Here is a 23,811-nt window from a genome sequence, read left to right on the forward strand (position 1 = left end):
TTTTTACACCGGCTGCTCTGAATGTTATTTATGGTAAACAAACACATTATACCCAATAATAATCTAACACTGCTATTTAATACTGTAGTGTGCAAACGCTGTGACGGTGGCATCGCAGACGTGGTCAGAGTGACCAAGGCAGCTGGTGTGGTGTAAATAAGTAAGATCAATATTTAAAATGTATTAAAAAAAGGTACCATTGGGCACCTGTATGGGTTCAAGTATGAAAAGTCCCCAACCCTAACTGTGCTGTGCTGAGTTTGTGATGATGGTATTTCTTAAAACTTGACTTTCCTCCTGTCAGTTAGATGTGCTGCTGCAGCGGTGGATGTATTAAACATGGCCACAGTTTCAGTACTGAGGTCAGTGTACGTCCATCTGAACTCTGTTTCATCTTCTAACCACCCACCAGAGATTTAAACCCGTCATAAGAAAACTGGCTTAAAGGAGGGAGGAGGGAGAGGTCCAGTATTAAATAAATAAAGATTATTTTGAACCCGATTGTGCAAAGTTACAAAGTTACTCTAGAAGAGTCCAAGAATAAAAATATGGAGCTAGAAATGAACAGAGTAGCTGCTGTTTTACATAATTTAGCATATTAAATATGTTGAGGCCGATAAATCTGTGATCCTTCCAGTATTGACTGATGATGCTGTTTGGATGCCGGTTGTCTTCAAATGCTTCCAGAAATTCCTGACTGAAGAATTTATAAAAATGATTTCAGATCTGCAACATGTTGATCAAAGGCAACCAACCCCCTTAAAAAAAAGTGTAATATGCCTTTTTTCTGCACAAGTGTTACTGCATACAAATGGTGCAAGCTGCCGGTCATGTTAATGTTTGGCCTCAGTGCATTACTGGCCTCATCCACACACAAGCACACAAACAGGCGCACAAGCACAAACAGGCGCACAAGCACAAACAGGCGCACAAGCACACAAACAGGCGCACAAGCACACAAACAGGCGCACAAGCACACAAACAGGCGCACAAGCACAAACAGGCGCACAAGCACACAAACAGGCGCACAAGCACAAACAGGCGCACAAGCACAAACAGGCGCACAAGCACACAAACAGGCGCACAAGCACAAACAGGCGCACAAGCACACAAACAGGCGCACAAGCACAAACAGGCGCACAAGCACAAACAGGCGCTGGGCTGAAGTGATGAGCAAAGAGAGAAAAAATTCACCCCGACTGATTTTTTTTTCAGCTCTCTGTCACAACGGAAACTTTAGACAACAATACAGACACAATGTGAGTGACACTCATTGCACCCTGTTAGCTGTAAATTACCCCCCCGAATAAACCAGAACAAAATAAATGGAGATCTGTCATCCAGATGTGCGAAGCTGAAAGCAAATATATGAAGAATGCAAGAAGGAACCGAAGCAGTTGGACCCACAATGAAAGGGGAACTAATTAAATAACGAGACAAAAATAAACGCGATGTGTGCAGAAAATTACTGAAGCAGAAAAAATAATAAAGAGGGAACAAAGAGAACATAAGTGATGCAGTGGGTTTCTCAATGCAGGACAGATGTGACAAAGAAAACAGGCATCCAGGAAGGATGAAAGAGACGTAAGGACCATAAAGTAAATACATGCAGACTGAATGAAACACAACTGACTTAAAAGACAGGAGCTCAGACCCCCCCCACATCACCCACCCACCCATGCTGAGCAGAAAGGTGGAGCGAGACCATTTCAGTTAGTTTTCTTTAGACTGTAAAGGTTAAAAGAGCGAAGCCACAAAACACATCAATGCAACACTTCCTGACAACACCAGCAACCCCACACCCTCCTCATTCTGCTTCCTCCTTGAACACACACAAACACACACACACCTCTTGTGGCAGTAATATAATGGGGAAAAAACAAAAACACCTTTACACAACGTGACATCTCATATTACACAGCTTTTTTTGGTGTTCGCCGGTGTGTGTGTGTGTGTGTGTGTGTGTCTGTGTGACTCCTCTCACTGTCGCTTTGGAAAGGAGAGTTTGACACTACACACTCTGTTCATTAGCGCCTAGCAGCCAACCCTGCACTGCTCTCTGTGTGTGTGTGTGTGTGTGTGTGTGTGTGTGTGTGCTAGCTCTTCATTAACACATCAACTCCTCCACTCTGAGGTGACACATTAAAACATTCTCGAAAATTCTGCTCCGCATTCATTAGCATACATTTGCATGCTAACGAGGAGAGGGGAGCTGGACCGATGCACGTGTTTCACACGAATACAAAGAACTACATATCTGACACATCTGTGAGCTGTCCTCAGAAAAACAGGTTCACAAGAAAACAAGCGTGGCTTTAAACTGTCAGCTGCTTCTCGTGATCAGTTTTATAATAATAATGTAAAAAAAAGAAAGTGTGCCTGTATTTTACACCAGACTGTAATAAAAATTAACTGAAAAGTGGAAGCAGAAAAAAGAAAAAACTATGAAAGAAAAGGTAGTAAGGGGGAAGGAAGGGGAACGTGAACAAAGTCGTAAAAGGAAGCAGAAAAAGGCTGAAGAAAATAAACTTAAGAAAGAAAAGAAAGAAGGAATTAGGCAGTCCATAAGATCACAGACTGTATATAAAAGATAAAATGAGGAAGTGCCTGAAACCTGCATTCTTTCTCATAGCCAGCAGGGGGAGACTCCACTAGTTGAAATTTTTTTTTTCCCCCAAATTTCAGACTATCGTGGCCCAGTTTGAAATATGAAAATCTTCAGTCACAACTCTTGATGATAACTTAATTCTCCATTAACTTTAATCTTCAAATTAAGTTATTTTCCAACTAACGACAAGTTCAGCAACAAGAACAGGTAAGAGAAGGAATGATAAAAGACATATATAATTTTTAAACCCCATTGCTTTCTTTCATTAGTTCAGATTTTTTTAATGTAAAATTTTTATGTCACTTTTAAACTAAATTACAAAGCTGCAGCCAAAGTACTTCAAGTACTTCCAAACAAAAAATCCCCCCCAAAATTCATCTATATAGAATATTTTAAGACTTAAACCAAACGTTTCATCATTTTATTCAGCCCATGAAAAGTGTCTTGTCCTAGAAGTTTATCCTACAGGAGTCATCAGCATTAAAGCTTAAAAAGGTGTAACTTCCTATACAGCATGTTTTTTGTGTGGACCACCTGCAGTGCCGTCAATGATGGCACCACTTCAGGGGGTAGTGGAAACTATGGATGTAGCTTATGGGTTGAAAAATGAAGCCAATGCAGAAGTGCATGAAACCTGCATTCTGTCTGAAGGCCACCAGATGGGGATAGTCCTGGCTGCAAAACTACTTCCTGTCCTATAGAAGCCTATGGGGAAACAGCTTTCTGGCTTAACCTCTATAAACACTTTCCTGTTGAGTTTATGTGCTCAGTCATTCATTTTGGACCACATTGGAAAAAAAAAAGTTAAGAATGTTTTGGAAATCTTGGTGTGTCCAAACTCCGGGGCTGCATCCTTCGAAGGGCGCGGTCTACGTATGCTGGGTCCTTCAGAGGCTGTGAAGGCCGGAAGAGAAATTGGATGGTCCAGCCTTCATATTTACATCAGCAGCTATTCCTGTCTTACCTCGGCCTAGCCCCCGTCACCTACCAACCGTGACAGCATGAAGCACATATGTGGAAATGAAACCGTTAAAATGGAGCCCGAACTTTGGCTCATTTTATTTTTTGGTTTATTTAACCCTTGAAGGACTGCAGCAGTTGTACCACCATTGCTGGTCTGTCCAAGGGATAAAATGAACAAATGATTCATTTTCAAATATACTGACAGCTCTGCAGTGAGACATTAACATTAAATAAAACTATACAGTCATGAGTCATTAACTTTAATCTCAGTCAAACCAATTTACTCAGGAACAAACGAAACACTGAAATAAACCAAACAACCATTAGACATCTGAGTGAATTATATCTGTGTCTAACTTCCACTCAGCAGCGAAAGCCAACGGCGGTTTGAAAACGATGTGCCGGGAGTCGGGCGTTCTCTCCAGGTACAGTGAGCCTCGACCGCCCGGTCAGCTGACAGCTGGCGAGGCGAGCTGGCTGTTAGACCAGTGGGAACGAACATCTCCCAAAACATCCAAGCACTTTTACAATTAAGTCATATCTTGATAAATTAAGCTGATATTTGAAGTTTACACATCTTCATTATCAACTACAAACAAAATGTATTTTATGTCACAGAAATGTAACTGTAATTCAGACTTTTTGCCGCTTTTGTTTGAAACTTTTCTGCAACAGCTTCAGCTTGCAATGAATCTTGGGATAGGGTAGACCACGGAGGATACACCTGACGTGTCCTTCAAATCTGGGAAAAAAGGCGGGCCCACTTGTTGGCCACGTTTGGAGGAGCGTTTGAATTTGGACAGCCTTCATCGCCTCGCTGTGACATAACTGGACTTCAAATGTGGCCTTCAAAGGATGCAACCCCTGAATTTAGATGCAACTCTGGTCATACTCTGTTCAAAATGGAGGATTTTCTGTGGAATGAACCCGTATGCTTGCTGGCTAATGAGTTGTCATAAATCATTAGCCAATAAGCGTCCAGTTTAACAGTCAGACCTGCCCTTCCTTGTCACATCTGTGTTTTTTGGCGATGGCGGAAGCAGTCGTCTCAGACTTCAGAAAGCCGTGGGTGACGTCACAGTAGCTCCGTCCATCTTTTATACTGTCTGTGGAATTAGTCATATAGAAGTCTGTAGGACTGAAAAATTACAACAATGTGGAAGTGCCAAAAACTGCAGTTCCTTAAATGGCCTCAAGAAGTGAGTCAATCTCTACAAACTCCCATGTTAAAATGTCCAACTTTAGAGCATTAAGAAGTGTAAATACAGCCTGGTATGATAAATGTTTCTGGCCTCTATGGCTCGTTTCCCCCTCATAATAACTGGATGGTGGGTTATTATTTCTTATAACTCACCCATTTTGGATTTTAAGGCTTGACGGGTACACCAATACAGGAAGCTGGAAGTGCTGTCTGTCTGCTAGGCCTCACCTCTGCTAGTGGGAGTCACTGATCTGGGCCTCCCCACCATATTAATGCCTTTGGTGCCTTTTAATGGGATTACTATGTGGCAAACCATATGTCCTACTTTGGGGTTCAAGAAGTTTGTGCTTCAGTTTTGGTGATTGAAATGCAGCATCTAATTATTCTGTAGCAGGTATCTGTGAGAGTGCTAGTGTTAGCACACCACCCCTGATCTAAATATGGTCACTTCTCGCTCCAAGAAACCAACATAGTGGCATAATAAAATAATGCGTATATGTAAAGTGAAAAGAAGGGGATTGGGAAATTAACAAAGAAAGGACGGAAGTGGGGAAGGAAGGAAGGAAGTTACCAGCCACTAAAAGGAAGGAAGGAGACAGGAAGGAAGTGGTGACAAACAAAAAAAAAAAAAAAGGCATCGAGTGAAAGAAAGTGCAAAAAAGTTTAGAATCTCTCAGTCATTTTTTTGGAGTCAGAGGAAGAAAAACAGCAGGACACACGAAACACACAAACACGCTCAGCAACGCACACGCAGAAACTTTCAGTACTTCCTAACTGCAAGTGCTACCAACCGCCACACCGCTGTGTGTGTGTGTGTGTGTGTGTAAGAGAGAGAGGAAGTGAAATGAACCTGAATTGTGTCAGCATGTGTGTTTCTGTTATGAGCAGCTGTGAAGGTCACTCCCGTTGAGAAGCTCTCTTTGACACACACACACACACTTCCTCGGTTTCTCTCAGTCTCGTTCTCAGAAAAATATCACAGGAAGTGGTGCGCATCACATTTAGAGATGAAGAACACACAGCGCAGGCCAAGACTGTGGTTATAAACTACACAAATCAATACGGCAGACAGAAGAGAGCGCGTAAGGTTCACCAACACAACATCCGATCAACGTCTACCTTCTCTTCTCTAAATATGATTTGTCGTCATCATTGTTGTGCCTTTAGTTTCTGGAAAGACTGTATATTTGTCTTTTAAATGCTAAATGTATCACTCCCAAGAGAAAAGTGTTATTTCTTCTATGCAGAGGTTCAGAGACAGGAGGAGCACTAGTCTACAGCGCCCCCTGCTGGCAGTCTGGATGAGGAGACTATAATGGACGCCTGGGTAAATAAAGGTTACACAAATAGCAAAAAAAAGAAAAGAAATGCAATACACCAAAAGGTTAGTAATATATCATTTATTTTACATTTATTTATACAAACAAACCTATTAAAAAGACATTTAACGGGCAGGTTCTTGGGCGATCACTCTTTCCTCATTTTAGGTTTGGGGGCTGAAACAGAAAGTTTAGCACTGTTAGAGAAAAGAATGATAGTTACAGTGTAAAAAAGGAAAGAAAATATAGAAAAGAAACAATGGTTTCCTTTTGTTTCATTGTGAGGGACTAAGATGGCGCCAGTGTGTTTGGCGGGCCGTCAGTCATCCGCGTTTTTACTTGTGTTTCTCCTGTTTTTTTGTTTTATAATACGCAACAAGTCTATACTCATATATGATCGCCAGTCTCTTCTGGATATTAAAAGTTGTGTGGAAAATCTAGGTGTAATCGGCTATGAGGGACAGAATACCTTGCCTCCACAGAGAGCCCCCCATTCTTTCCGGGCGGTATTACCGCCCTCTCGGCGAAAAGGCCGCCGTCATCGTGGGAAACGTGGAGGACAGCTGGTAAAGATCAAACGCCATCTAGCACGCTCGACTTCCACCTTCAAGGCTAAAAATGGATTATTATTTTCTTCTGTGCCATGGCGCCTTTTAGACCCGATTGACACTTGTTTAACGTACGTTGCTGGCCTGGATGAGCGTACCCTACCACGCCACTCCTGTTTCTCTGGACTCCGTTTGCGCGGAACTACTCTGCAGAACTTGAGGACGTTACCCCGGGCCCCTCAGTCTGCCGACCTGCGGTTCCCTCTAGGTTTGGCTTGGTGAACGCCAGATCCTTAGCAAATAAAACCTTCATCCTGCAGGACTTTACTGTTTCCAGTGGTCTGGACTTTCTCTGCTTAACGGAGACCTGGGTGGAGGCTGGTGATTCCAGCGCTTTTGTGGAACTTTTGCCGGCGGGATATTCTTATTTCAGCTCCCCCCGTATCTCCAGAAGAGGAGGAGGAACAGCAGCGGTCTATAAAGAACATTTTAAGAGTAAGCCATGTATCACATCATCTTCCAGCTTCGAGGTAACCCTGTTTGAAATGAGCTGCATTGAACCTACTGTGTGCCGTTATTTACCGGCCCCCGAGAATTGATAAGGACTTTTTATGTGACTTTGCTGAATTCCTGTCTGGAATAATGGTCGACTATGACCACGTACTTATACTTGGTGATTTCAATATTCATGTCTGTTGTCCTACGAGGCCATTGGTGAAGGAATTTCTTAACCTTATCGATTCTTTTAACCTGGTGCAGTGGGTAACCTGCCCGACGCGTGAACATGGTCACACGCTGGACCTCGTCCTTTCCCACGGCTTGTCTGTGATGGATCTAGTAATAAGCGGAAGTATCAAATCCGATCATTTACCTGTTGTATTTAATGTTTTTTTACCTGGTGGCAGAGTCAAACCTCCTCTTCCTGCTTGCCGCCGGTGAGTTTTTAACCCTTCTACTATTAATTATTTTTCTAAGGCTTTCGAGCAGCTTACTGCTCCATCAAATTCTACCACGGAACAATTAAACTCTTGGTTGGAAGCGTCCTGCAAGAATATCTTGGACACTGTGGCCCCCATGAAAATTATGCAGCCAAAAACGAAAACTGAGCCATGGCTTAACGACGAGGTTCATGCCATCAAGCGTGAATGCCGTAGAGCCGAAAGGAAATGGAAGAAGGACAAACTACAAGTCTCACTTCAGGCTCTTAAGAGCTGCTGGCGTCGTTACCAGAATACTATTAAGACTGCAAAAAGACATTATCTGTCCAATATTATTATGCTCACCATAAAGATTCACGTGTGTTGTTCAATGTGATTGACTCTGTTCTTAATGCTCCATCGCCTGTCTGTGTAGAAGCATGTTCTAAAACGTGTAATGATTTCTTAAAGTTTTTTATAGATAAGGTTGTTACAGCAAGAGCCCTCATTTTGGCACCTGCTTGTGACCCCTCTTCTACGTCCCCTTGTTCAACTGTACTTGATAGATTTGAACCAGTGGACTTGACTTTTATACAGGATGTAATGGAATGCATGAAACCATCGGGTTCTCCTCATGATATTGCTCCCCCTTGGTTTTTTAAGAGTTTTTTCTAGCGTAGGACAGGTCATCTTAGATATTGTAAATAGCAGTCTGTCATCAGGCGTAGTTCCTGCGGGTCTCAAGCATGCTGTATTACAACCCCTTCTCAAGAAACCTGGCCTTGATCAGATGGTGCTAGCAAATTTTAGACCTATTTCTAAGCTGCCATTCCTCTCAAAAATCTTAGAAAAAGTTGTTCTTTCTCAGGTAAAACCTTTTTTAGAGGATAATGGTTTTATGGAGATTTTTCAGTCTGGTTTTAAAACTCATCATAGTACAGAAACTGCTCTGGTGAGAGTTTTTAATGATGTTTTTAGGGCAAACGATATGGGGGGGAATTTGTTGTTCTCGTTCTCTTGGACTTAACTGCTGCCTTCGATATGGTGGATCATAATATTTTATTATCCCGCTTACAGACCCGGATTGGCTTTCGTGGCTCTGTGTTAAAACGGTTTACATCATATCTAACAGACAGGACTATGGCTGTAAACATAGCTGAGTATGAATCCACATCTGCCCCTGTATCTTATGGGGTCCCGCAGGGATCAATTCTTGGTCCTCTTCTTTTTTCTCTTTATTTACTACCCCTGGGTTCAATTCTTAGGAAGCATGGGATCTCTTTCCATTTTTACGCTGACGACAGCCAAATTTATATGCCCCTTAAAAAAGATGCACTGTCAATCACGCCACTGCTGCGATGCCTTGAGGATATTAAAGCATAGATGGCCTTAAACTTTTTAAATTTTAATGATAAAAAAAAAACAGAGGTAATGGTTTTCTGCCCGAGCATTTCATGTGAAGGATCCTCTGTTGACCTGGGACCTTTGACGCCCTACTTAAAGCAGACCATCTCAAATCTGGGTTTTAAGATTGACAGTGACCTCAAGTTAGATCACCAAGTCAGGTCAGTGGTTAAATCCTGTTTTTACCATCTCAGACAGCTGGCTAAGGTAAGACCCGTTCTCCTCAAGCAACAACTTGAAATTTTAATTCATGCTTTTATTATTTCACGTCTAGATTATTGTAATGCTCTTTATTGTGGAATTAGCCAGTTGTCTATAAAGCTGGTTCAGAATGCCGCTGCTCGGTTACTAACCAGAGCTAAAAAGATAGAACATATTACCCCTGTACTGGCTGCCAGTACATTTGAGAATTCGATATAAGATCCTTTTACTTGTTTTTAAATGTCTACATGGCTCTGCTCCTTTTGATCTCTCTGAGTTACTTGACCCATATACTCCGACGCGTTCACTCAGGTCAGCTGACCAACTACTCCTGAGAGTACTTAGGTCAAAGCTTAAACTCAGAGGAGACAGGGCCTTCAGTATTGCTGCTCCTAAATTGTGGAACGACCTTCCATTAAATATTAGGAGTACTCTTTTATTATCTACCTTTAAGACCCTTCTTAAGACCCATTTTTACCGATTGGCTTTTACCCCGAGTTTAGACTGTTGCTTTTAGCTTGTCCCCATTGCTATGTGTTGTATTTTATGTGAATGTGTAAATGTGTCGACTGTAAAGCACTTTGTTACAGTCCCTGTGTTTAAAGTGCTCTAAAAATGGAATAAAGTAAAGTAAAGTAAATAAAAAGGAAAGCACAGTGAATAATGAAAATCTTAAAAAAAATTCATAGTGGAGTAAAAAAAAACAAAAAAAAATTAATGGGAAAAAACCAAAAAGATGTGCAGTGTTTTATTCACCGTTTGGATTTTCCTGTTTGTAGAAAGTCTTCAGCATCTCTACAGCTTCTTCTGCTCTGTGACCTGAAATACACTGATCACACACACACACACACACACACACACACACACACACACACACACACACACACACACACACACACACACACACACACACACACACACACACACACACACACACACACAAAGACTTTACATTCATGTAGCTCTTGAACATCTCATTCAGAAACTAGGACTCTGATCTGCCTGCCAAAAGCTTCCTGAACTCGGCTGCAGGAAGGACAAACCGCTCCACAAACACGAAGAATCCACAAAGAAACCGGGAACAAACACGGACCTTGAACGTGGTCCCAGTCTGAGGCAGGTCTGCAGAGGAGACGTCCAGGACTGAGCCGCAGCCTCCAAAGCGCTCATTCCTGCAGCCGTACACGACCACGGGGATGTCTGACAGCTGGTGAAGGAACAACTGAGTCCACACACACACACACACACACACACACACACACAGAGGTGAGGCGAGGATACTGAGGAGGCGCAGTGCTGCAGCACACATTATGCACGGCTCCACGGTGACGTACAGCGCTGTCCGCTCGCACACACTCCTCGCATCCAGGCTTCTACGGCAACACCAGTCCAGCACCTGGTCCAGGGTGACCATCTCAGCGTGCCGGGTGGCCTGAAAAACACCACACACACAACACACACACACACACACACACACACACACACACACACACACACACACACACACACACACACACACACACACACACACACACACACACACACACACACAAGCCTCAGGTATCTGCTCCTCTGCTTCACAGACATTAAACTGCTGCAGCTGACAGATGCTCTGAAGGTCGTGCTGAAGATTCTGGCTTTAGATTGTGACGCTTGGAGTGGGTTTAAAATGGATTTGGTTGCAAATCACACCCTGCAGAAGACTCACCATTACAGAGTTGCCACCTTAAGGACAATTATGGATCTATAATTGATCCGGCAGATTTTATAGATTATAGGAACTAATTAGGTTGGTGAAAGCAAACTGCCCTGAGGGGATCCAGTGGAGGCTACTGGGCAGGATACTTCTAACACAGACACACACAGCTTCAGTTGTGTACAGACTGACAGCACATCCTACATTTTTAGTCTCGTTGACTTCATTCCTTCCCTTCCCCACAACTTCATCTTTGTAGACCATCAGACATCCGACAGGCACCTCTCCGCTCTCCAGAGCTTCTTTGGCCTGCAGCAGCACATTTAACAAGCAGGTCAACATACAGCAACTAAACATGAAATCAGTCAGTGTTAAGAAGAACAACACAACACAGAAGAGAACAATCAGCATACATCTGTATTTACATCTGGGCTGCAACTGACATTATACTTAAATAGGTTTGGTTCATAAAAACTGTGAGAACAAGGTGTCTGTGGGGCTCTCTGCATAAAACTTACCATAAAGAATAAATATTATTCCTTTCCAAACATTATACACTATTAGATCATTAAGGGTTTAAGGGTCACTACAGCACTCCTATCCCCAGCATCTTCCTCTGTCACATCAACCCTCTGCATGTTCTCTTTCACTAAATCCACGAACCTCCTCTGAGGTCTTCCTCCTTTCCTCCTACCTGGCAGCTCCATCTTCAAGATCCTTTGCCCAGTTTATTCACATCCCTCCTCCGCACATGTCCAAGCCATCTCAGCCTTCCTCTCTAACTTTGTCTCCAAACTGCTCAACCTCAGCTGTCCCTCTAATGGACCTGTTCCTAATCCTGTCCATCTCAGTCACTACCAATGAAAATCTGTGCATCTTCAGCTCTGCCCCCTTTTTCAGTGACACCATCTCCAAACCACACATCATAGCTTTCACTACCATCTTGTAAAACCTTCACCCCTGACACTTGTCTCCACCCGCTCCACCCTACCTGCTCTTATGCACTGTTGCTTTGGATGGTAGACCCCAGGTATTTAAACTCATCTCCCTTCACCACCTCTGCTCCTTGCATATTAACCTTTCCACCTGTCTCACTTTCATTCACACACGTATCCTTTCATTCCTGTTCTCTCCAGTGCATACCTCCACCTGCTCCCTACAGATCAGGATGTCATCTGCAAAATCACAGTCCATGGAGGCTCCTGCCTGACCCCATTTCTCAAATATTTTCATTCTCATTTATTTATTTATCATTTAGTCAATTCGTTCCAGCGTGTATAATATCACTACTTAATCATTAAACCTGACCAGGAAATAAAAATATTCTACCCACATTAAAATACAAATAAAAACATCTAAGTAGCATTTCTATATAAAACAAATAAATAATACACCAGTACAATATTTGGCGCTTTAATTCATTATTTCTGTCGGGCGAGAATTTTTTTTTTTTTTTACAAAATGCCTCATCGCTCAAATTTACGATAGACTCCAAATACTGAGTACTTTAAATACGTAATAAAGTCGTTATTTTAAAACGGCAGACTGTAGTAAAAAAACAAAAAGTCATCATTACTCGGCTGAAGACTTTACTGAAAACCACGAGCACGCAGCGCTCACCATGTCAAAAGCTCTGATCATCCACCGCTCAATTTCCTCTTCACTCGGACAGAAAAGCTCCACGGGCGCTTCTTTACTATCCTCCTCTGTTCCCATTCCAGCTGCTACGACCTAACCTCACTTTAATGAAGCCATTTTTAGGGTAAAGTGAGTGTTTTGGTTTTTAATTCCATTTTTACCCGCTGCAGCTCCGACAGCATGAACCGCACCGGTGAGGGGGAAGATAATATTGGACGGACCGCTTTCTGCACCTGCGCTCCACGCTCGTTCCAAGTTTATGACGTCAAGTTGACGACTGCAGTTGGGATCTAAACCGGAAGTTACAGGTTTTACCTTATAAAATAAAAGAACAGAATAGAAGGCTTTTATTATCATCAAACACGGAGTGCTACGTATGAAAACGTAGCAGCTGCCACAGTTCAGTGCCTTTCCTTATAAAAACTTAACAAGACAATAAGAAAAATACTGTAAAATCAATATGTACATGTACTATGTGTATTAAGCAACACAACGACTTACAGGGGAATAAATAAATAAATAAATGTAACAACTATACAAAATATACCAAACACTGCACAAGTGCAAATTATTGCACAGAGGACAGTTATGATATACTGAATGTATCAATATAGTACAGTAATATGGTATTTATTTATTAAACAAATAAGAGACTTGTGTTCCTTCTTCCTGATGTTACTATCACTTGGTATGTGTAGGTGTGTGTGTGTGTCTTCTCATATTCTCTGCCACTGACAGGACACCTTGGATGGTTCAGCGGAGAGCATTTGTGTTGTACCTCATCAATGTTTAGTTGCGACAGCAGGTGCTGCTTGCAGATGTTGGAACATTGAGCTACTAGTTGTTTTGATGTTTGTCTGGATGATGGGTTAGACACATATATATACTGTATATAATTCAAATATGAACGTTAGCGTCAGTACACTGGTATCATGACAATTGTTGTTATGGATGTTGATTTTGTCAGATCTGCTCACTGTGATACTAAAACTACTACTAACTATTGATACACTGTACATCAACATTTTTGCTATCGAAAATAATTGAACGTTCCCTGAAAACGTTTTTTTTTTATGATAATGTTAGACTTATGTGATGTCAGAATACCCAGGTACATAACAAAAATACTTCACGTTATTTTATAACGGAATTTTGCTTATTTTCACTGTGTGCGTGCATTTAGGCCCGAAATTTTCCTTCTGGTTTTATTTTGAAAAAGATAACCGGAAGCTGTAACAGTCATTACCCTGCCTAAAGTACTTTGGACTTTTGAGAGTTAGCATGCTGCTATCTACAACATGTCCGTAAAATAGTGAGCAAGGGTTTGAAAGGAGAGTTTTGGGAGTTTTAGTTGGTAAACTTTTCTCTGTCCGAGGATGTTTTCGTCCGCCTGGAATTTTGTAAAACGCCACAAAAAGAAATTTATTTTCACCGGAGCTGTAGTTGGTGGTAAGTGCTGTTCCTGTTAGCCGCCGTGCTAATGCAAGACGGCATCAGCACGCCAGACTCCGCAGAACAGCCTTTGAACTGTGTGATTTTTTTTTTCCTTGAAGACAGAATAAATGCATGTTAGCATACGTTTGAAGAGCGTTTAAGAGCACTGGGGAATATCTGGTTTATTCCGTATTTGTTTTCTCCATCGAAGCGCAGAATATTGAAACTGCTGCTTTCAGGCATCCACAGGGTGTGTTTTAGTGGAAAAGAAATACGCCAGGAAACCAGACAGTAAGAGCCCAGATTCACCGAAATTAGCCCAGCATTACGTGGTAATTGTACACTAAGTTAAATACTGTTTATTGGACGTGTATCTTATATTGGCCGGGGGTGTATTTAAATTGCCAGAAAAATGAATAAAGTTTGGCGTAGCTGCTCATTATTATTAGTGTTTAAAATAGTCCCTAATGAAGTAAGTGAACATGGACTTTAAACTGTTAGCCCTTTATATCATGTGGCGTTATGGAAACTGCAGACTCACTAATCATATCGATTAGTGAGCACACATTTGGAAGTGAATTATTTCAGCATTTAGAGCATGTTTTAAATGGAGTAAGTGAAAACTGTTGATCCAGCTTACTCCCATTTTTCCATTGGGAAAAAATGTAAAAGTGGGTAAAAGTGATCGTTAGGATTAATTCTTTTAACGTGTGTGTAATTTACAACACTCCTAACAACATGTACAGTTAAGAAACTGAAAGCCATATAAAATGAGTGAAGAAACACAAAGAATATATATACTTTTGCATGCAAGTGACCTGTCAGGCTGGAAAGAGGAATAAATCTCAGTGACTTCAACAGAGACTCAAGCTTCAGTGACTAAAACGTCTTTGACAAATTTGTTTATAGCAGACACGAGGAAATGAGGTTAGAAACCATGTTGGCAGCACATCGGTCATTCAGAGAGGGATGCCATAAGAATGTGCAGGGCACACAGAGGGAGTTTGGGGCATGACTATGCATGCAAGCATGGTTGGATCACATATTGTTAAGGCGATGATAAGTTTGGATCAATTAAACCTTTTGGTGACATGGTTGAGTCCATTTGTCCCTCTTCTGCCTCTTTTCCACCAATCCAGTGCCATTGCTGGAGCATTGGTGCCTTGGAGCCCACATTTCCACAGGGTTAAGAATCAAATATTATGCAGTGTTTCTAACTAAGTTGGGGAACTTTTCCATGGGACGGAAGAGTTACTACTGAAAGTACAGTTAGTATTATTCCATGAGAAGTCCTGGTTAGCTTTGGCTTCGTACCACAGCTGAAGATTGTTTCCTGTGTCTAATATGACCTCACTGTGCTGTATGGGTCCCTCCTCAGGAGTGTACCTCGTGGGTAAATATGCCCAGAAGAAGTTCCGGGAGATCCAGGAGAGGGAGGCAACGGAGTACATCGCTCAGGCCAGAAGGCAGTTCCACTTCGAGAGCAACCAGAGGACCTGCAACATGACTGGTAATTACTTTACGCTCGACCTTGTTGTGATTAGCAGTTAACAGAAACAGGTGAGGATCAGCGCTACAGTGAAAGATTAAAATGTGTGTTACAGTGTTGTCGATGCTGCCTGCGCTCAAAGAAGCCATCGTCACTCAGCTCAACTCAGAAAGTCTCACCACACTACTCAAGACCAAGTAAGGAAAAGCCTCTTTTTACTCGTGTCAAATAGTTTATTATTTAAGGCTAAATTTCTTTTTTTTGTTCATTATTTTACACAAATATGTTGGTTATTGCAGTTTTACATGTTATTCTTGGGAGAAAAATCTTAAAATTTGAAGTTTAAAACGGTTTATGTAGTAAAATAAATGTGTAATATGGCACACGACCATCTGCCTTCCAGGCCGGCTAATAAACTGGAGATTTGGGAAGATTTAAAGATCATCAGTAAGTGTTTTTCAGTTCAGATCACGTCGCCAGCTTTCATTTTTTAGTTGCTGACTTGAGAAAAGTGAAAATTTGATAACAGAACGTGCTTTGTTCAGGTTTTACACGCACCATTGTGGCGGTGTACAGCACCTGTATGCTGGTGGTTTTACTGAGAGTCCAGCTGAACATCATTGGAGGATACCTGTACCTGGATAACTCCGTGGGAAAGAGCACAACGGTGAGGAACACTGACCGACTGCTGTGTGAGCTGTTATTGATGAGATCTGCTGTCCATCCTCTGAGTTTTCTGTTTAAAAAATGTATTTTGTGTGCTTTCATGCGTGGGGGGTAATAGTGCCATTTTATAAAGCATGCCCTTTTCCAACTCTGTTAATATTCCACATTACTAATACTGACGCTGATCTGATACTTACCTCAATGTTGATTAAGTATTTGTTAATTAAAAAAATTATAGTTGTATCTTTTTAACAGCAACTTGATCAAAATGTTGAAAGCTCTGGTTGAATGTGGCTCCTGAAACAGGAGTAAAAAGTTGAGCTGCAGCTCACTCTGTTGGGATTTGTCGGGACTTTGGGAACGCTGTGCAGTCGGGTTATCGAGTGATTCCTCACTGATGTCTTTGGGGTGGGTTGTGTGTGGGCCGGGCTTGTACTGGTGCATTTCACAAATGCTTGATTGTATTAGAATTAGTTTGGAGCCCGGGTCAAAGGTGGCTCTTTGTCTTGCTTCTCGGGGTGTTCCTGAGCAGCTTCTGTGCTGATTCTCTTGCTGTCGTCAGTGTGTGGCATTCCCACTGTGCAGGGTGGACGATGTCTGGGTGGGTGGTACATGTCAAATACTGTTTTCACACATGCACAGCAGACATTACCTGTCAGTGGGACATGTGAGGATGCACATTTCTGACCTGCCAGTTCTCAGGTACAAAGTCTGTGTGGCGTCGATTGTGCTGCTTTGTGCCAGTCTGAGAGTATATGATATTTCAGTGCATCCACAGCTATGCAGTAATCATCTTGTGTGCTGCTTTGTGCACGTTCTACTTAGACGGCACTAAAATCAGATGGAGTGTTTGCTGCAGTCAGAATGCATCTGATTCAAATGATCTCCTTCTGTGAGGACAATGTGGGACAACGACCCCATAATGTCTAAAGTTTCTGTGTGAAAATGGTTAAAGTAATATCCACGTGAATGCCAGGACCCAGAACACTGCATTGTATCCAAATGGTCCAGTTTTATTCACTTCACCATTAAATCCTGTCAGTTTTAATGTCGTGGCTTTTTGATTCAGTGTAAAGCTGCAGTGTAACACGTGGCTGTCATTAAGGAGAGCAGCACAGCAGTGCTTTTTGCCTGAGGTGGATTACACTGAGTAGAATACATTAAAATAAACTTGTATTGGCTCAGAACATCTGTACTTCAGTTTAAAGCTGAGGCTATGCTCTTCACCCTCTTCAGTTTGCTTACAGCCTCATGTGGGGGTGGATGATGCAGTTACTTACCTGTTGCAGCATGCTCACTCTCACCTGGATGTTACTGGTGGTGAGAATCATGTTCCTTGATTTTTCTAGTGCCTTTAATACCATCCAACCATCACTGCTGAGTGAGAAGCTGCTCAGGATGGTGTCACCACTTCTGCTGTCTCCTGGATTGCTGACTCTGTCAGAGAGGCCTCAGTTTGTACGGCTGGGAGGAAACCCATTCCTGTTTACCTTGTACACCTCAGATTTCCAGTACAACAATGAAACATGCCACCTGCAGAAGTTCTCTGATGATGCTGCAGTGGTTGGGTGTATTAAGTGTGGGCAGGAGCTGGTGAGGAGCTTTGTGGAGTGGTCCAGCAGAAATCACCTCATTCTCAATGTCAGCAAGACAAAAGAGACGGTGGTCGACTTCCAGAAGAATAAAACTGCGACTAAGCCCATTAACATCACGGGAGAGGACGTTGAGACGGTGGACAGCTGCAGGTACCTGGGCGTTCACCTGAATGACAGACTGGAATGGAGGACCAACAGTGATGCTGTGTATAGGAAGGAGATGAGCTGACTCTACTTTCTAAGGAAGCTCAGATCCTTTAATGTGTGCAGCTGGACATCTTCCACCAGTCACGGCAGAATTTGGAGACGTTTGAGTCAGTGAGGGACAGGAGGTCACTGAACAAACTGCTCTCTATTATGGGCAGCTCATCTCACCCCCTCCACTCCACACTACTGAGGCAGCAGAGCTCCTTCTCCCTTCATTTCTATATGTATAGTTCAGTACTCATTGTTGGCACTCTCATTTTGAAGTTTAGTTACTGTAGATTGTATTTTTCTTGCTGCTGTTACACAATAATTTCCCAAGCGGGATCAATAAAGTATCTATCGATCTATCTATCGATCGATCGCAGGTGAATATATTAAATGCTTGTTTATGAGTGTGTGTGTGTGTGTTTTGTGTCCTCTTGCAGACTCTCCTCGCTCCCCCAGACGTCCAGCAGCAGTACCTGTCGAGTATCCAGCACCTGCTGGGAGACGGTATAGCAGACACACAAAAGCAGCACGATGTAAAATCCTCGTTTTCATCTGTGTGTCAGTGAAGTACTCACTTCTCTCCGTCTCTCACCAGGTTTGACAGAGTTGATAACAGTAGTGAAGAAGGCAGTACAGAACTCACTGGGGAGGTGAGTGTCAGTAACAAATTATTTTTCTTCATTATCCGTGTTTTTATCAATTTTAAAGCAACAGGATGTGATTAACAACGTGGGTCAAGCTGGTTCAAAAAAACAAGCCCAGTTTATTAGAACAAAAGTGTAGCGAGGCATGAACGTATAACATGAGTCGTGTATGGTGTGCGTGGATGATTGAAAGTGTGTGTTACCCACCCAGACTGCTGCTGAAAGTAAGGGGGGGGGCTGTCACAGTTGAAAATCCTCAGTTTCACTAAGCCTGATGCAACATCTTCAGGTTTCTTATTCTTAGCAGTCGGAAATCTTTTATATGCAATAATACAGAAAAAGCCAGAAATGGCAAATAGCTAAAGGGACAGTTCATCAAAAACAAATTCATAGATGTTCACTCTGAGTGTGAGTCGGCCAGTTTTGTAGAGTTTACCTCGTGGTGCTCGGAGTACGTTTAAAACTCAGCAGCACTGATTGTTTCCAGAAATCACGACATGGTTACACAGAAAAACTTTTGTAGTGCAGTTTGGTTAAAGAGGAAGGACGTCTTTCATTAAGCTTTTCATAATAAAGTTTGATTATGGAGTAAACTATGATGTGCATCTTAATTAAATGATTATTAAAATATCAAAATGATTAATTTCCCATCTCCAGCGTGTCTCTGAAGGAGACCTGGTCTCTGCTGGAGTTGGAGCAGCAGCTGAACTGGATCCGAGCAGAGGTGGAGGCCAGCTCGACGCGCTCTCTGTCCTGGTACCTGCTGGCGGACGACGAGAACGCGCTGGTTGATCAGGTGACTGCTCGCAGCAGGGCTACGGCAGTGAAAACTGCATCAGTGTAACAAATGTCCCGTCTCCTGCTTTTGTAGGCGTGTGGGCTCACAGAGAATGACGTCCTGACCATAAAGCTGCTAAATGAGACCAGAGACATGTTGGATAGGTAAACGGCACACCTGTTTGTTTGCGTGTTTTAACGCGTTTGTGTTTGTGCACCTGTAAAAGGTGAATTTCTGCGTTTTGTGTCTGACTTCAGTCCAGACTTCAACGTTGTCCTCAAAGCCTGTCTGAACCGCGGTTTCTCTCGTCTCTGTGACAACCTGGCCGAGTTCTTCCGCCCGCCTCCAGGTGACTCCGCCCCCAGCTCTGCACCTGATAGGTAAGTTATCGACACCTGCTTTATTTGTTTGACTACTTGCCTTAAAGCGCTACATACATTATGGCTACTATATGCTAACTGGAGGTTGTTAATTTATCATTGCTGCAGCCATCAGCTTTGACTTCTTTCACTGTTCTTGTTTTAATTTTTATGTCTCATTGGGGCACTTTAAGCTCCGTCTGTGTTAATAAAGTCTGAATGAAATTGAATACTGCATGTTTGAAAACCTTATCTCTCTACTTCTGACTGACTAACGTCTGAATTAACAGGTATAATAACTCTTTCACTGCTCCAGTGAAAGAGTTAAAGTGAAATGCTTTTGTCGAAGCTGCTCTTTGTATGTATGTCGTGTCACTTGGCAGTCGCTCAGAAATCTGGCGTTCGCTGAACTCCAGCATTCAGTTTTCTCAAAGTTGGGTTCAGGACCAGTTCAGATGTTTAAATTCAGAATCTGAAGGTCACACGGTTTTGGTAATCTTGTTCTTTCAGGGTGTTAAGATAGCTGATTACTGGTGACCTGGTTGGGATTGGGTTGTATTTTAGTCAATGTTAATTTGATGATTTGACTTAGAAAATAAATTTCCCAGCAGGCATTTGAAACGGACCTCAGCTTGACTTGTGTGTGTTGGTGTGTTCAGTCTGTCTGCAGTCAGTCTGCCGCTGGCGAAGATCATCCCCATCATCAACGGTCAGATCAACACCATCTGCAGCGAGACTCCCAGTCACTTTGTTCAGGTGAAGTCGAGCGCGGCTTTCTTCGTTCGGACGCGCGAACAGAGAGAAACCCGTTAATAACTGCAGTTAAATATTCAAACTACCAAATTCAGTGTGAAACTGTTGGAACAAACAGCTGCTCTTGTTTGTTGTTTATGATCTAACTATCAGTCACTGTTTTTTTATAATTCTTTTATCGTTGGCAGCGTCAGTTGACAGGCGCAGCTCTCAGATCAGAGTATATATGTTAATTAGTTACAGAGAATCAGGTTGATTATGAAGTCTTTAATTTTAATGAGAGAGGAAACAAAGAATCTGTTCCACTTTCTTTGTGTTTCAAAAAGGCTTTAATGTCTTTATTGATCTGTGCTTATGGGCTCTGTATCAGACCTTCATGAGTTCCTGGCAGCATCAGTTATCTTTGATGTTATTTAAGAAGATTTGTTCTTTGTTTTAAATATCAAAGGCATGTTTCTCAGCTCACTGTGTGACCAGTATATTTAATCTTTTTCTGAAAGTTTCCAAAGAAGTTAGGACTTGTATAAAATGTAAATGAAGCCAGAATGCAAATCATTTATGAATATATGAATAGAAAAGTGTACAAAGACAACATATCAGATTCTTTGACTGACAGATTTGATTGTTTTCTTGAACTTTTTTGCTCGTTTTGAATCTTATTTTCTCACAAACTTGGTTGTACGTTAACGAAACCTCTTTAAATCTGTGCGCTCTGCAGGACCTGCTGATGAATGACCAGGTGAAGGAGTTTGCAGCCAACGTCTACGAGAGCTTCAGCACGCCGCAGGAGCTGCAGAAGTAATCCTCCGGATTGGATGAGATGAGCGGGAGGAGGAGGAGGAGCGCCAGGAGCTGAGAGAAAGAAGAGTGGGATGAAACCAGAGATGATTAATGTCCCGCACTGTCACTTCCTCCTGAGACACTTTTCCTCCTCGGCATCTCGCAGACTTCTCACTCCATGATTTGTGGCCACGGCAGGACAGCAGGCACGTTCTTGAATAGCATCGTGATGATTTACCAAACATGAGGAGGAAGATGAGACTTCCATTGAGTTTGTAGTCAAAGCAGGGCCTGCAGCCAACCTTAGGAGCATTGCTTCTTGGGAACAGGAGTCCCATTTAACCCAGTAAGGCAGTTTTTGTTCGTTCTGCTAAGATCAGAAGAGTTTACCTATTGTAACTTAACTTAAACCAGGTGTTAGAGGCATGTGTGTATGATAGGACTGGTGTGGGCAGACTTTTAATTCTGATTGTTGTTATGCAGTATTACTATAGTGGGGAAGAAACCTGATGCAGGTGGTGTTTTGGAAGTATTAAACTTCTATGAAGAGGGTGATGAAGATGTCGTATTACCACAAACAGATTTATTTCAAAATTAAGTATGTCAACAGTTTTTTGAAGGTTACCGTTTTATGTTTCATTTTGGGGCGTCACGTAGTGATGAAATGAGAGTTTTAGAGCTCTACGAACTCCACGTGAGGAGGTTTGATGGGCGCTCGGTCAGGAGACGGCGGTCAGCTTCTGTTTCCGCTCTCGTTTACTGCTTCGGTTTAGGCACTAAAAATCGCTTTGTTAGGTTCAGGAAAAGATTTTGGGTTAAAATACAGCGCTTCACACCAGGAACTGTTTGTGTTGAATTCTGGTGAGCTGGGAGTGACAGACCATTGTCTCTTAATGCTGTAATCCACCGTATGAAGCTGCCAAAAGACACCTTGTGTGTAGCTGAGGGACTTAAGCTAGCATAAAACACCCAAAGTAGTTCTTTATTCTTGGAGCTGTGAAATTCCTTGAGTTTTCTTGAATTTTTCTGGTTTCACTACAAATCTGTTTGGGATCTCCTGCAGTTCCTTTTTTGCCCAGAAGGTGTCGCACTTCAACTGTTTCTATGCTGATTTCCACCCATGAAGTTGCTTCCCCTGTTTTTGAGTCATGCAGTTCTGTATAGCATCGGTAGCACATTCTGGTCTTTGTGAGAAAGCAGCAACATTTTTGTTGTAATGGCAACAACATTTTTCTCATTAAAGTCAGTTTTATTTTTGGAAACTTTCTATTTTCTTTTTGATGCTCATTCTTCTACTTGTCTTGTGTTCACTCTCACTCTGCCTACACATGCTACATCAGATTATTACAGACATGGTGTGAGTATTACCGATGGCTTCGTCAGTCTGTTAGCGTGACGCTTTTCACTGTTACGTCAGAGTTCCTCGCTGGTTTATTGTACATACCTGTCACAGTGATGGGGAGAGCAGCAGTGTATGCATTTGCAATAAATACACTCATTGCATTGTTTGCATTATTTCTAGAAAAGTGTAACTACACTTTTGATTGCTCGGCTCTCTCTGTGGTTGTCACTAAAGGACTGTGTGCTGCTGTGAGCCTGGCCCCGGCAGCGTCCTCTGTTTTCTGTCTTTACTGTACTCTAAACCACAGAAAGGGAATTGTTCAGAAATTGTTTAATGAAGTCCAAGTTTCTTCTGGTTTGGACATTGTTTATGAGCAACTCAGAAAGTTGCATGAGAGATGATCACTCTTGCTATCCGTTACTATTGCAGCATGTATGACGTGTGATTGCAGTTTTGCAGAGGAGCGTCGACTGTTTGCTTTTAGAGATGACGCCGACACCCTCGGAAGCTGTCGGGTTAGGGGAAAGGCGTGCACGCATGAAGGAGGCTTTAAAAGGAGCCCGCAGAGCGGATCATCACACCTTATCAGCTGATCATCACACCTGATCAGCTGATCGTGTGTGTGGGTAGAACATTAAGAAGTGCAGCACTTGGAGCCCCAAAGAGCCGCTAATTTATCTAAGGGGCCGAGGTCACTCAAGGTCGGAGGTGTTTGTTTTAATCTTTATCAAAACGCCCAGTTTCAAGAGTGCTCGCTGATAAGTCAGTGCCAGGTTTCAGTTTTATCATATGACATTTCTAATTATGTCTCATACGGCTTTCATTACTTCTTCCACCCATGTGAAATCACTCAAAGACTGCACAAAAGGTCAAAATCTAAACTCTAATCCTAAAAATATGAATTTAAGCAGAGTTCTGGCACATTCGTGCAGCTGCGGCGGGAAAGGCGCCGAGTCTTTCTCACTTTCATGTACTTGTTTATTTTTTAGGGCAGATTTTTCAGTTGGTTTTCTTCTGAGAAGATGAGAAAACGTGTGTGTGTCTGTGTGTGTGTCTGTGTGGGGGGTTCTGACTGACTTAGTTCCTGGTTCCTGAGTTACATAATAAACACAGCAGGGGGAGAATGTAAAATTCTGGTGTTATGCCTTTTTGAAGCATAATGTCCTGAATGACCGCTGAAATGTAAATTTGTATCAATTTATTAAAGCGATGATACATGTAAGACATGGTTTCATATACTGTCTTTATTTTGTGTTTTTAAAGGTTCAAACTGGGACCTGT

General features: G+C 42.3%; 2 protein-coding genes across 3 annotated transcripts; one reads left to right on the plus strand and one right to left on the minus strand.

Annotated features, from left to right (window-relative positions):
- Positions 1–6,174: 6,174 nt before the first annotated feature.
- Positions 6,175–12,725, minus strand: adat2 (adenosine deaminase tRNA specific 2). 2 transcript variants are annotated; one of them, XM_030721608.1, is made up of 6 exons: positions 12,478–12,725; positions 11,062–11,166; positions 10,443–10,593; positions 10,255–10,361; positions 9,918–9,990; positions 6,181–6,268 (listed from the first exon to the last, which is right to left on the minus strand). In XM_030721608.1, exons 1-6 carry the CDS (start codon positions 12,571–12,573, stop codon positions 6,240–6,242), a joined length of 561 nt encoding a protein of 186 aa, XP_030577468.1. In that variant the 5' UTR covers positions 12,574–12,725; the 3' UTR covers positions 6,181–6,239. The 2 variants fall into 2 exon arrangements, with proteins under 2 accessions (XP_030577469.1, XP_030577468.1); XM_030721609.1 differs by lacking the exon at positions 11,062–11,166 and having other exon boundaries at positions 6,175–6,268.
- Positions 12,726–13,739: 1,014 nt separating this feature from the next.
- pex3 (peroxisomal biogenesis factor 3) lies at positions 13,740–23,752 on the plus strand. Its single transcript, XM_030722127.1, has 12 exons — positions 13,740–13,944; positions 15,308–15,439; positions 15,534–15,615; positions 15,822–15,865; positions 15,964–16,085; positions 18,312–18,378; positions 18,470–18,524; positions 19,176–19,314; positions 19,390–19,460; positions 19,554–19,676; positions 20,315–20,411; positions 21,127–23,752. Exons 1-12 carry the CDS (start codon positions 13,872–13,874, stop codon positions 21,208–21,210), a joined length of 1,089 nt encoding a protein of 362 aa, XP_030577987.1. The 5' UTR covers positions 13,740–13,871; the 3' UTR covers positions 21,211–23,752.
- Positions 23,753–23,811: the final 59 nt, after the last annotated feature.

Source organism: Archocentrus centrarchus, chromosome 24 (assembly GCF_007364275.1).
Source record: "Archocentrus centrarchus isolate MPI-CPG fArcCen1 chromosome 24, fArcCen1, whole genome shotgun sequence".
Lineage (NCBI taxonomy): Eukaryota > Metazoa > Chordata > Actinopteri > Cichliformes > Cichlidae > Archocentrus > Archocentrus centrarchus.

Excerpts from the sequence above, each read along its gene's own strand:
- pex3 (XM_030722127.1), top strand. The coding sequence starts at position 13,872 with ATGTTTTCGTCCGCCTGGAATTTTGTAAAACGCCACAAAAAGAAATTT. Across the intron at positions 18,525-19,175 it reads GTACAGAACTCACTGGGGAG|CGTGTCTCTGAAGGAGACCT; the intron begins GTGAGTGTCAGT and ends TCCCATCTCCAG. Across the intron at positions 19,461-19,553 it reads ACCAGAGACATGTTGGATAG|TCCAGACTTCAACGTTGTCC; the intron begins GTAAACGGCACA and ends GTCTGACTTCAG.
- adat2 (XM_030721608.1), bottom strand. The coding sequence starts at position 12,573 with ATGGGAACAGAGGAGGATAGTAAAGAAGCGCCCGTGGAGCTTTTCTGT. Across the intron at positions 11,167-12,477 it reads TGATCAGAGCTTTTGACATG|GCCAAAGAAGCTCTGGAGAG; the intron begins GTGAGCGCTGCG and ends GTGCTGCTGCAG. Across the intron at positions 10,362-10,442 it reads TGCAGCACTGCGCCTCCTCA|ACATCCCCGTGGTCGTGTAC; the intron begins GTATCCTCGCCT and ends ACCAGCTGTCAG.